Here is an 11,745-nt window from a genome sequence, read left to right as displayed (position 1 = left end):
CAGTCGGTGTGATGATGTCAGTTTGCCTTATCTCCTCATTCTGGCATTGATGATTCTCGGTTTCACTTCGCCCGAGTACTGTTTCTCCCTTTTTCGACCATACCGACGGCATCCCGCAAGGCCTAGACCTATGTATGATAAGGGAGTATCTCAACATTTTCGAAAAAGGGAAGAAGTGATATATCATGTTGCTTTTTGCGGCTTGCTTTGGGAGATGGTATCATCTATCAAGGTGCCAGTTGTCCAATAGCAACCCGTAGTTCGGACCACGAGGGTTGACAGGTAGATCCCGATCTATTTCCTCATTGGCACAACTATGCATTGCCGAATTGGCTTCCTTGGCTCCTTACAGATGCATCCCTGTCGTGCAGACAGTGTATCACTGCTATAATAGATCCAACCAGAATGGCATATAGGTTGGTACGGTAGTATTGAGTGATAAGCACGACAGCCGCGATTACAACTCAACAACCCGACGGGCGAATATACGGTCGGGTAGTAGGGTAAACCCAGAAAATGTATCGGCGCCTATGCGATCTTTATAGGTATTCGACGATAGATCGATCATAGGATAGCTGACTGGCAACGGAGCAGCAGAGGCATCAACAAGACACCGGAATAATCAATACAGCCCGCATTCACCCAACATGTAACATTTGAAGTGTTAACAGCCATATCCATAGTCAGTTGTCACACAAGCATCGTTTATTCGAGTGTTTACTCGAGTGTCAACTCAAGTGTTACTATACTTGGTGTTTCATTGGATCCATCAGTTATGCGATGAGCGTTGGCAAGGGGCTTCCTCCGGACGAGTGTCTGGTTGAAGGCACTGACGAACGGAGTAGGCGGCGGTCAGATCGTTGGCTTACAGTGGCGTAGCTGACAGCGGGATGCAGAACACTCTAGACCAATAGAAGACTTGAAATATCAAATTCAAATTCATTATTGCCTATCTTTTAAAAGCAAATCCGTGTCTCAAATTCATTTTCCTTATCTAGGGTATACCAGTTTGTACAGCTGCGCCTTCCAATGCAATGACGGCTCTACCATCCTAGGAGCCAAGAAAACGCCAGATCCCTAACCCCGAACGTTCGAAAATGCAGATGTATGAGCCATTTTACTGCTGCTGCGACTTCAGTCTCTCCTTCTCGCGCGCAATCTTCTTGAAGAAAGCATTGCTCTCCTTCGGCTTCTTCTTCAAGTTCTTGTTCGCGCTCTTCCTCTGCTCGATATAAGCCATATCTTGGCCACCACTGAGCCCCTCCAACATGCCTGCCGTGCGCCTGACGCCCTTCTTCCGTCCCTTGGTGGAGTAGAAGAGATCGTCGGTCGGATCGCCGTCGTCATGGCCTCGCGAGGACTCGGTATCCACTATTACCTTTTGCAGGAGCTCCCTCCGCAGCTGGGCAGTCGCGAAAGCGAGCCCCTCCATCTGCTCCATGCCTGCCAGTTGAGTAATGACCTTGAAAGAGTACCCTTGGTCCACCAAGAAAGCCTGTCGTTTTGTCGAATAATACATCTCCTGGGTGTCTTTCGATACGAGGGAGTAAAAGAAGGCATTAAACCCTTCGTCGGAACGACGCTTGCCCGAAGGATACGGCCCAGACGCTGCGCCTCTTGTCGGCGAGATCCGTAATGCGACGAGATCTGAATCAAGCATGTTGCCTCTGGTAGATCGAGTGACGTATCTCCAATCTTGGACAAGAATATGGTCTTGACGGCTGGATTGTACATGAAGTTGTCCAGAATCCGCATACGCTCACTGTTACCTGTGGAACCACAAATGTAGGCCTTTCCGAGAGCTAGAGCAACCTCCTTCAGGGCGTAAACGTTATCCGAGAACACAATGATCTTGTCGCCTCGCTTCTCGTGGTAGTCGATGAGGAATTGGCAAGCCTGGATCTTTCGGGGATTCATGATATAGAGGTTGGCCTTCATTCCTCGGTCAGATGCCCTGAGGTACTCATCGTAGAACTCTGTTGTCATAGGACACCAAACCTCCGCACACTGAACCTTAGCGATATGACCTTGCTCTGACAACTCCATCCAGTTGGCTTCGTAGAGCTTCGGGCCAATCAGGAAATTCAGATCCTGGATTTTGTCGTCTTCTCGAAGAAGCGTAGCAGTCAATCCCAGCTTCGAATGGCTCTTGATCTGAGAGGAGACCTTGCGGAAAATGTTGGCAGGCACGACGTGAACTTCATCGAGGAGCATGAGACCCCATTCTCGCTGAGTCAGAAAGTCCATCATCTTCTGGGAATCGTGTGCGCGCTTGCCAGATTGTGTCACCATGGGATATGTGGTGACGATAATGCCCGTGTTGCCTGGGAACCGCGATTTGTTGTCTGCTGTGAAAACAGCGATATCCTCAGGTCTGATATTGGACCACTTCAAGAATTCTTGCCGCCATTGATGGGCCGACATAGTACTTGTGCATAGAACCACTGCACCTTTCTTGATAGTGCAGGCAGCAGTGATGCCCACCAACGTCTTGCCTGCACCACAGGGCAAAACGATAATACCACTCTTGGCTCGACCGTTACCAAACATCTTGCTGAGGCTCTTCTCCTGGTAAGATCGGATCTGTGTCGCCGGCCGCAAGTCGATTTCCAAATTCGCGTTTCGGTCATCATTTCGGAAGTCGTATTCCTCAAGGATGGGGAACTGAATGTCGAGACACCGCTTTTGCACCTTCTCGACAGCTGTATCCGGGATCTCAAAAGCGTGTACGTCCTCTCCGTTGTCATCATCATCATCTACCCCCTAGGGCTTGATATGCTTGTTCGGGCTTGGCTTCCTCCGCTGATGCACCTTGCTGTTTGTCTGGCTGCCGTAGTGCTGCCTGCTGTACACCAGCAGCGTTTGAAGTACCAGGAATCACCAAACCAACCATAGTCGGGGCAGTGAGCTTGATAGTATCTGTACCCTGTACTCGCAAGGGGGCCAATAACGGGATCCTTCAAGAGCTTCTGAAGGACCTCCGGGTCGTTACTTTCGACGTAGTATTTGGTGTTCTTAATGACAAGCTTCACCTTTCCATATGCTTGCGTGGAATTCTGGATGAACATCCGGATGGACTCTGGCAGGGGCGTTTTCGAGAAGCGTTCAAGTGTGTTGATGATATCTTGGGCCTGCAGACCAACCGAGATGGCAGCGTACAGACTGTGGGTAGTGAGTGAATATTCGTGGAGGTATGTCGGCCGGGACAGCGGTTCGGCGATGGTGATGAGGAAGTCCTTGGCTTGCTCGGCAAGCGCACTGAAGTTCTCGAGAATAATGCGTCCTCGCTGGGGTCGACCCAGATCGGTCGGGTCTGGTAGTCGGGCTTCAAGGGAAGGTAGGAAAAGTCACGCCTGCCATGTCCAAAGAATCTGCTCGCATTGTCCATAGGGCCACGGACTTGCTTGTCCTGGTAATGTGCCAGGGAGAATCGGTCAATAGCATTCTGGATCTGCTCCTCGCCTGGCTGGGTGTCGTCAACGACATCATCGGATTCCTCGTCGCTATCGATGTCCTTTGGTGTCGCAGGTCCAGGTGTTGAGACACTCGATGTTCTGCCTGATTTGGCAGCACCGGCCACGTTACCAGATGCTTTACGCTTGACAGGCATCTTTGGCGATGTAGGTGTGTTGTTCTGGAGTACGAGTCCAGGCTGACGAGGTGGAATGACGGGAATGTAGATAATTGACAAGGGAACGAATCTCTTAGTAATCTAGGTGGTCGTTATCCAATCGGAGAATTTCCCAGTGCTGCCAATGGGGTAGCGGTAAAGTACCGAAGTACCGATCTCAAGATTTCTCGAATTCAATGTTGGGATAGTGACGACGGGTCAATGAATAGTGGCCCGAGTAAACCACAGCCAGTCTTAAAGGTGTAAGAACGGCCACAGATGGGGTTGTTAAACTTGTATTCAATTGTTTGTTTGGTTGTTTATTGAAGTGTCGACACGTAGATCTTCAGGTGATTAGTCCGCAGTCTCGTTAACGGCACTTCTGGAGTAAATGGCTGAATGGTTACTGATTCTGCCGATGAATAGTGGGAAGCAAGTATAAAACATTTCCTAGAAAAGGACTGGCTGCTTTATATATTTAGGCATCTCTTTTGACTCATGTTCACTGCGGTTCCACTATGTTGGCGTAACTTTCGTTGAACATCGGTTGACCTCGAAGCAAATAACCAGCCGAGAAAAACCGACACATCCCATGCAATGATTCTAGTTCACCGCGGTTCACTTCCTCTCTGTTCATCGTACTAGTAATATTCCCAAGTCGGCAGGCTGGAAGTTCTTGTATGCATGGGAGGCATTGCAGCCACTGTCTTGGAGAATCACGGCTAGGTATTTTCTCGATAGTAGCAATACCCCGTAGGTATACCTTTGGGCCTTATACCACCATTTTTGCAGTAATAGAGGTGACTTACAGCAGACATCTATAGTAGAGTAGAAACTCACTGGGATGGCTGAATGAAACCAATTTACAGCCTATACACCTGCATTAAGTAGCTTACCCCAGGATCGCGACTAGCTCTCTATACCACCCGGCCAATGAGCGATATTAAGGTCTTTTAACAGACATATGAGATCTAGAGGCACAGTCTCGTAAGGAAACTGTGACACTACGTCTGGAAGATGGTTTATATGAAGTTAATGGCAAGAAGAAACTTAGGGGTGGTGTCAGTTCCATGCATATGCTTTCCCCCTTACTTCACCTGCCACCATCATCTCCTGGAAGCAGTGATTGGGATGACCAACCCCCTCAAATGGAAAAAAAAAAACCATGCAGTAATGTGTTCTCTTGAATGGCCGGCAGAAGCATCTGTGACACTCCTGGAACCTTACCCGCCCACCTGTTGCAAATACCAAGTTCTCCGCAAACACCCAGGCACCCCTGTAAAGCCATGTTCAACTGCCTGCCATAGACAGCTGCTTGTAAACGGAAGAAGCCATGTAAGAAACAAGAGCAGGAACAAATCGTGAATGTGAAATTACTGTTCATTACAAAGTCTACCCATCGGCGTGAGTCGGTAACCCTGCACCTTCACCGGCTATCTACCGTGAAACCTTTGTTCCCTCCCGATTGCCTACATCCACACAGCTGGATATATAAAACTGTACAGTTGCCCCTCAATGAAGCCCCTGCAGGGTGCGTTCCTGGGGAGTTCCAACGCCTCTACTGTTGATGCGCCGTTCCGTTTCGCCCATTTTGTACAAGATCAACTGATCGGAAATGTCCACTTCGTAATCCGTCACATGGGGCATGAGAGCCGCCTTGCTGTTATTCATTTCCAACTAGGTATATTGGTACCTTTGTCGCACTGCTACATGCGCAGAGCGCGCCGTCTCCTACATCTCTTGTAGTGAGGTTTCCTCTGCTCGCGGGACAAGTTATCATAGCTTATGACGTGCTGGCCTTGCCGCCACCGTACTTCGCCTTGCCGAAGGAGAAAGGGACGTATTTGTACTTGATCATGTGCTGGATCTGCTTCCTCACTGTGTACGCAAACAATTGTCAGTCACTGTTCTACTCGGGACTCGTCTTACTCGTAGGAGAACAGAAGGAGCAAGGAGACTTACTGGTAAGGACGAAAAGGATGATCCAGTACATAACTAGGACCGGCCAGAAGACGGGGACGTTGAAGACCTCGAACCAAGAGCACATGAAGCCGATACCGATCGCGCTGGTCGCGGCGTACCAGAACTTGAACTCGGGAAGGCGACGGATGAAGGGTCGGAACTCCTCGTCCTGCTTTGTAGGCAGGCCACCGGCCGAGCCGTCTTCCATATCCATGCCGCTGTCCATGGCTTCGGCCGAGGGATCGAACTTGGGCTGCAGGAAGGCGAGGAAGAGGTTAAGGAGGTAGATGCCAAGCGCATACGCCACTGCGATTCCCGGTTGTTAGCGCCATGATCTAGCCCATGTGTCCTCGGGAAAAGACGTTTTTGCTATCGCAAAAGGAAATCCAAGAGACATACCGATATACCAGCCCTGCGCAACGAAGATGCGAAGGAAGAACATCAAGAGAAAGGTGGCAGTGCCGACCCATCGGTACGTGACGTAGGGTGTTGACTTGTCGAGGAGCGCTTGGTAATGCTGTAGATATTGTGTTAGCGATAAGCTATGCTCTCTTCCATCGGTCGCCAATTGGCGCATAGGGGTGGCCGCACCATTTGCAGCCTCGATGTCTGGGCCTGGACGGCCGCGAAGGGGTTTGTTCCTCAAGGCTCTCCATCGTGAATAGCTGTTCGGTCGTGCGTGGGAGTAATGTGCTGATACTGAGTGGGTTGCGGTTGGAACGTTTAGTCTGGAATCAAGATGCAGACTGGAAATGCGGATCGGAGATGTACGTAGAATCGATTTGCCGAGTCCTTGTCGGAATAAAGAAGAATGAGTGAATGAACAGGTAGGTAGGTGTTAAGTAAATGGATGCGAATAGCAGAAGTGCTACAATTTCTCGAGGCGCGGCGACGGGGAACTTTCTTGGTCTAGGTTCAGCGCAACCCAAAAAGCGCAGTGAGCCTTTACTTTAGGCCAACGGGGGTTGATCTGGCCTGCTAGGCTGAGAGGTGACGCCCCAAGCCCCCCCCAAGCCCCCGTTCTGGGCTTCTGGCCCCCAAAACACCCCCGTCCGCTGCATTGAGTTGCGTGAGTTTGGGTGTTGCCTGAGCCACACTAGCCTTATTGGCCCGCCACATCTATCAAACTGCCACGCAAGCACCTAACCCCCTTTTTAATGAGCCGCTAGTTGCTTCCATGGGTGTTCCTTGGCGGCCTTCTGATTGGCTTGATGCTGTTCTACGCCCAAGGAGCTCTTTCCTTGCCCACGACGGGGCGCCAGGGAGGATCTGTCTGTCTGGGGAGCTCTGACCTCATCGGCTCCAGCTGCTGTCAATTCGTCGACAGGCTATCCTCGGCATACTGGAATGGGCTTGTTCCTCCATCCTTCTGTAAGACTTCGGTAATTGACTGGACCAATTGAACTTCTCATCTGCCGAACTCGTTATCTTTCTCATCGTCTCTTCAGTAGCCACTTTACCTCCTGTCAAGGTCTCTCTGTTTTTACTAGTCGTACACGATGCAAGCCCTCCGGACTCTGAGGCCAGTTGCCTCCCGTCTGCAGCCCTCCACTCTCCCCAAGATAGTCCGGTGCTACTCGGCAAAGTCCTATGAATACATTCACGTATCGGAGCCCAGACCGGGTGTTGGCCAAGGTAAATCACTAGTCGCCTGAGAATTTTCTATATCAAAAGTGGAATCGTCAAATATTCTTGGTTTCAAATTCGTATTCATCGAGAAGGCACAATGCGTTCCTGATGCTTGAGGGGCAGAAATCACATGTTGAATATACCACTAACACAGACCACCAGTGACCCTCCACCGGCCCAAGGCCCTCAACGCCCTGTGCACCCCCCTGATCACAGAACTGAACCAAGCCCTGACGGACTTCCAGTCCTCAGACACGGTATCAGCCATCGTGCTGACGGGCTCCGAGAAGGCCTTCGCCGCGGGCGCGGACATCAAAGAGATGGCGCCGCTGACCTTCGCGGGCGCCTACACCAGCTCCTTCATCGAGTCGTGGTCAGACCTGACCACGCGCATCAAGAAGCCCATCGTCGCCGCCGTGTCCGGCCACGCATTGGGAGGCGGCTGCGAGCTCGCCATGATGTGCGACATTCTCTACTGCACCGAAGCCGCCAACTTCGGCCAGCCCGAGATCAAGCTCGGCACCGTCCCGGGAGCGGGCGGCTCCCAGCGCCTCACGCGCGCCATCGGCAAGTCCAAGGCCATGGAGCTCATCCTCACGGGCCGCTCCTTCTCCGGCGTCGACGCCGAGAAGTGGGGGCTCGCAGCCCGCGCCTTCAAGTCGTACGACGAGCTCATGGAGGGCGCGCTCAAGACGGCCGAGACCATTGCGGGCCACTCGCGCGTCGCCGTCCAGGCCGGCAAGGAGGTCGTCAACAAGAGCCAGGAGCTGGGCCTGCGGGACGGCGTCGAATTCGAGAGACGGGTCTTCCACAGTCTGTTTGGGAGCCAGGATCAGAAAATCGGTATGAAGGCGTTTGCCGAGAAGAAGAAGGCCGAGTGGACAAATCAGTAAAAAGGGGAAGGACTAGGATTCGGTAAAAGAATGTTATGGCAAGTCACGCCAGGGCCGCAACAACGCAGGATCTAGGCGTATGACAGCCATTTTAACAACCAAGTCTCATAAAAGTTTCTTTTTTGGATTCATATACGACGTTACTCATCGCATCGTGATTACCGTGAGCAACTGACCTTAGGGGTACGATTACGACATCCCTTCCGACATCAAGACCTTTGGTATAGAGAAAGTATCCACGTTATGTGGCCCTTTGCAAGGCTACACATTATTTCACCTGTTGTCTGCCGCGTTCCCAATAACCCTGACATACGGTGCCGGAAACAAACCAGTAGCCCCCATGTAGCAACCGAAAAACCAGTCCGAGTTCACATCCTCCACCTCCATAACCTCTGCTCCACGAGGAACAATAGCTCATCGTCGGAGCTCGCGTGCGGGTACCAGGACCACTTCGCTACCGTCCTCATGCCACAGCCGCCATGTGGGGGAAATCGGTAGACCACGGTGGCCCTGTTGGCGCCGTGGCGGCTACATCAACAGTAACCAGACGCTCTATCTTCGAGCGGCCAGGGCCGTACCACCACCACTTTTGTAGCTCTAGCTGTTGCTCTGCGGAATTCGAAGAAGTATATGGCTCCATATGTAGATCCCAGCCACCCACGAGGTCTTGGACAACGTAGCGACGCTGGCCGACCCGCGTGTCCTCGAACCCAACGATTACCATCCTATGGCCCTTCGGGCATCGTCCCCACCCATCTGGTCCATTTTCTGCAGATATGCGGTGAGAAGACAACAGTCCGTCGTAGCAAGGCATGCAAATATCGTAGTCCCCAGGCTCCGTGTCTGGCACAACTGTGCTGGTACACGAGTAGCAGTGATACCTGCTCTGACTCGGCGCGATGGCCACACGGCATATGTCGCAAGTTGTGGTGAAAGTCAAGGCCTTGAAGTTGCCGATACTAATGGCATTCGGGCCCGTAAGTAGACTTGCTGAGGGCGGTGGTGGCCTTGGCGAACGCGGGCTCGCTGGAGGGCTGTTATGAGATGACGGGTGCGGAAAGTGCGTCAACGGTAACAGGGAATGTGTGCAGCAACAACCTTGGTTGACGCAGTTGTTGCAGAAACCCCAGTCGCCTTCGTTGCAATAGTCGCATCGCCAGTAGCACTCATTAGCCCAGGTGGAACATCGCGCACAGAACATTCCACTCTGTAGTCTCTTCATGGGGTCCTCGGTAGTCATGGTCCTCCTGCCATCAGCGCCTCCTGGAGTTGTTTTGGGTGGCAAGTAGCGATTCGAGGTCAGCATGTGCGGCTGTTCAAACTGTTCGTTCCCCTCTGCTTGGGCTTTATCCCGAGCCCTCTCCCACTTCTTGAAAGCAGAATACCCAAATCCAAACCAGTGGAGGCAGCCTTGCTTTCTCCGATAACAGTCCTGGCAAAGGTTCCAGTCTCCATTGAGGCATATGCTACAGTTGTAGTGCAGGTCGTATTCGATGTGCGATCGACTACATCGAGAGCAACTAATCGATGGTTCGGAATAGTATTGGGACATCGACCTCGTCCGTCCATGATTAGGCGAAGTGGGCATCCCTAGACTTGGCAAAGGGTTGCTGGCTGAAACGACGAGACTGGCAGGCCTCCTTTTACTAGACGCACCACTAGCAGTTTCTGGAGCACCCCCTAGAGGTGGCGAGGCAGGGTGCTGGGCCGCGGAAGCTCGCTCGCTGAATGTTGCGCCAGCATTGGTCTGGCGGGATGCGATTCCCGTCGGCATGCTAGAGCTCCTAGAGTCGGCGACAGACGGGCGGCGGTTATTCAATTCATGTGCCTGTTGCCGGAGCGTGAGGTCCGTCTGAGATCTTGTCGTTGGTCGAGGTTCTGCAGTGCTAGGCCGTACCGGGTCCGTCGCACTGCGGCCCGTACTCGCTGTCCTCCTCCGGCGCCGTTCGGGGTTATTCCGTACTTCGAGATGTGTGGCTGTGACTGGTGGTCGGCTTCTGTCGTCAAATATACTCGTTGAGCTGCTGGACCTGGCATTTGCGGAGTTGGCTCTGTTCCTACTACTTGACCGCGAAGTATCCGAAATTGGCGGCCTTGAAGATGATGCAGCTATTTCAGGGCGGTGGGATGGACTGCTGTTATTTCTCCTGCTTGATTCCTGGCGGGACCTTAAAAGTTGTCGCCTTCGGTAAGCTTCCGTAATCTTGCGACTCAACTCGTCATTCTGAGCAAGGTCGAGATTGCTAAGATCCAGCCCCGTCCAACAGTCCCTCCTCCTGTATCTGACGGGCAAAGTCCTCGATCTCCTTTTCCATGTCCCGCGAATCCACATCCGAGGAGCTAATCAAGGACCGTATAGATGACTGGTGCTCAACAGCTCTCCGTCCTGTCCTAGATGACTCGCGCGACTGTCGCCGCGAGTCGCCTCGCCGATGCCTTCGTTCTTCCGACGAGGAAGTACCTCCCGGTCGCAAAAGACCGTCCGGGTCCGTCGCAGCTCTTCGTCGTCGTTCTTCCTCCCGGTTGGCTCTGCGAGTTCGATCACGGGTATCATCACGGTGCCTCGAGTCGCGACTGCTTTCTCTATCCGAGCGACTGCTCCCTTCGTGGTCGCGCACGTGTTGTTCCCGTCGATGGCGCGCTTGTCTGTGCCCCGATGAGGAGGAGACACCAGCATCGCGCAAGCTCAGCTCACGGGCTTGCTCCAGCATTTGCCGTTCCAGCCCATCCAACCTTTGTTCCTCCGGGGACTTCTCCGGAACTCGTATCCTCCGCAGCACGTTGTCGCCCGGCTTGTACTTTTGATGCATTTCATCCTTGTCGGCATCCAATCTCGCCTTATCCGGATGGGCGCCCAGGAACATCTCGAGAAGGGTTGCGACGGTGGCATTGTGCCGGGTGTCCCTGACCGGTGCGCGGCATGACGGGCAGGTTGCGATGTTGGCGTTGTTAGGTGGGGGATTGGGCGAGTTCTCGGCCGCGCTCGCTTGCCAGCTGAACCAGTCCCTGAGGCAAGAGCCACAGAAAGTATGCAAGCAGTCGAGGAGCGTCAAAGGTTGGTACAGAACCTCGGTGCAAATCTGGTCGCCGTGCACGATGTATTAGTGAGCGGTGAAAGCTGAGCCGGCAGAGCGACATGGCCTTGAAACCTGGAACTGGCGGGGGGCCCAAACTTACGGAACACGTTAATTCCTTCTCCAGATCGACAGCGGGCCGAGGAGAGTCCATGGTATCAAAAAAGAGCCAAGGGCCGTCGGATAGCGACCGGGGCTTCCTCGTCGTCGTCGGGAGTGTCTCAGATCATTCACAGTTTTTCCTCAAGTGATATATATAAGAGTGGGAGTCATCGCCGTAGCGCAACAGCTACATGGGAATGTAGGTAGAAAGTTGGTGTCCGTCTTCCGATTACAGTACTAGTATTTTGGTGGGGGTGTGGGACGTTAGGTATGGACGGACGGTGAGAGCGAGCCACCAGCGGGAGAAGCACCCTCGAGTTGCAAGGCTTGGAAGCAAACCAAGGCGAGGCGAGACAAGACAGCCAACCCAGAACCAAACCAAAGAAAAACAGGAAACTCATGCACGCGATTTTTCATTTACTCTCGTCTTCGTCTCTTCCTTCGTTGCCCGGATTGCCCTGCATATGGACGCAAC

At 52.7% G+C, this 11,745-nt stretch overlaps 4 protein-coding genes across 4 annotated transcripts; 1 reads left to right on the top strand and 3 right to left on the bottom strand.

The window, feature by feature from the left end:
• Positions 1–1,117: 1,117 nt before the first annotated feature.
• PG997_002478 (DNA repair helicase RAD25) lies at positions 1,118–3,610 on the bottom strand (the record flags this gene model as incomplete). Its single annotated transcript, XM_066806793.1, has 4 exons — positions 1,118–1,667; positions 1,733–2,756; positions 2,891–3,313; positions 3,352–3,610. 4 exons carry the CDS (start codon positions 3,608–3,610, stop codon positions 1,118–1,120), a joined length of 2,256 nt encoding a protein of 751 aa, XP_066674089.1.
• Positions 3,611–5,393: 1,783 nt separating this feature from the next.
• PG997_002477 (uncharacterized protein) lies at positions 5,394–6,166 on the bottom strand (the record flags this gene model as incomplete). Its single annotated transcript, XM_066806792.1, has 4 exons — positions 5,394–5,488; positions 5,573–5,878; positions 5,972–6,089; positions 6,164–6,166. The coding sequence occupies 4 exons, from the start codon at positions 6,164–6,166 to the stop codon at positions 5,394–5,396; spliced, it is 522 nt and encodes a 173-aa protein (XP_066674088.1).
• Positions 6,167–7,071: 905 nt separating this feature from the next.
• On the top strand, positions 7,072–8,094 carry PG997_002476 (Enoyl-CoA hydratase/isomerase; the record flags this gene model as incomplete). The annotated part of the gene is made up of 2 exons (XM_066806791.1): positions 7,072–7,207; positions 7,364–8,094. 2 exons carry the CDS (start codon positions 7,072–7,074, stop codon positions 8,092–8,094), a joined length of 867 nt encoding a protein of 288 aa, XP_066674087.1.
• A 463-nt stretch (positions 8,095–8,557) lies between these two features.
• Positions 8,558–11,322, bottom strand: PG997_002475 (uncharacterized protein; the record flags this gene model as incomplete). The annotated part of the gene is made up of 3 exons (XM_066806790.1): positions 8,558–10,337; positions 10,360–11,174; positions 11,272–11,322. 3 exons carry the CDS (start codon positions 11,320–11,322, stop codon positions 8,558–8,560), a joined length of 2,646 nt encoding a protein of 881 aa, XP_066674086.1.
• Between the last annotated feature and the right edge of the window lie 423 nt (positions 11,323–11,745).

This window comes from Apiospora hydei (genome assembly GCF_038363865.1).
Source record: "Apiospora hydei strain CBS 114990 chromosome Unknown utg000003l_segment0_segment0, whole genome shotgun sequence".
NCBI lineage: Eukaryota > Fungi > Ascomycota > Sordariomycetes > Amphisphaeriales > Apiosporaceae > Apiospora > Apiospora hydei.
Note: the sequence above shows the minus strand (reverse complement) of the source record. Positions and strands in the feature narration are given on the sequence as shown.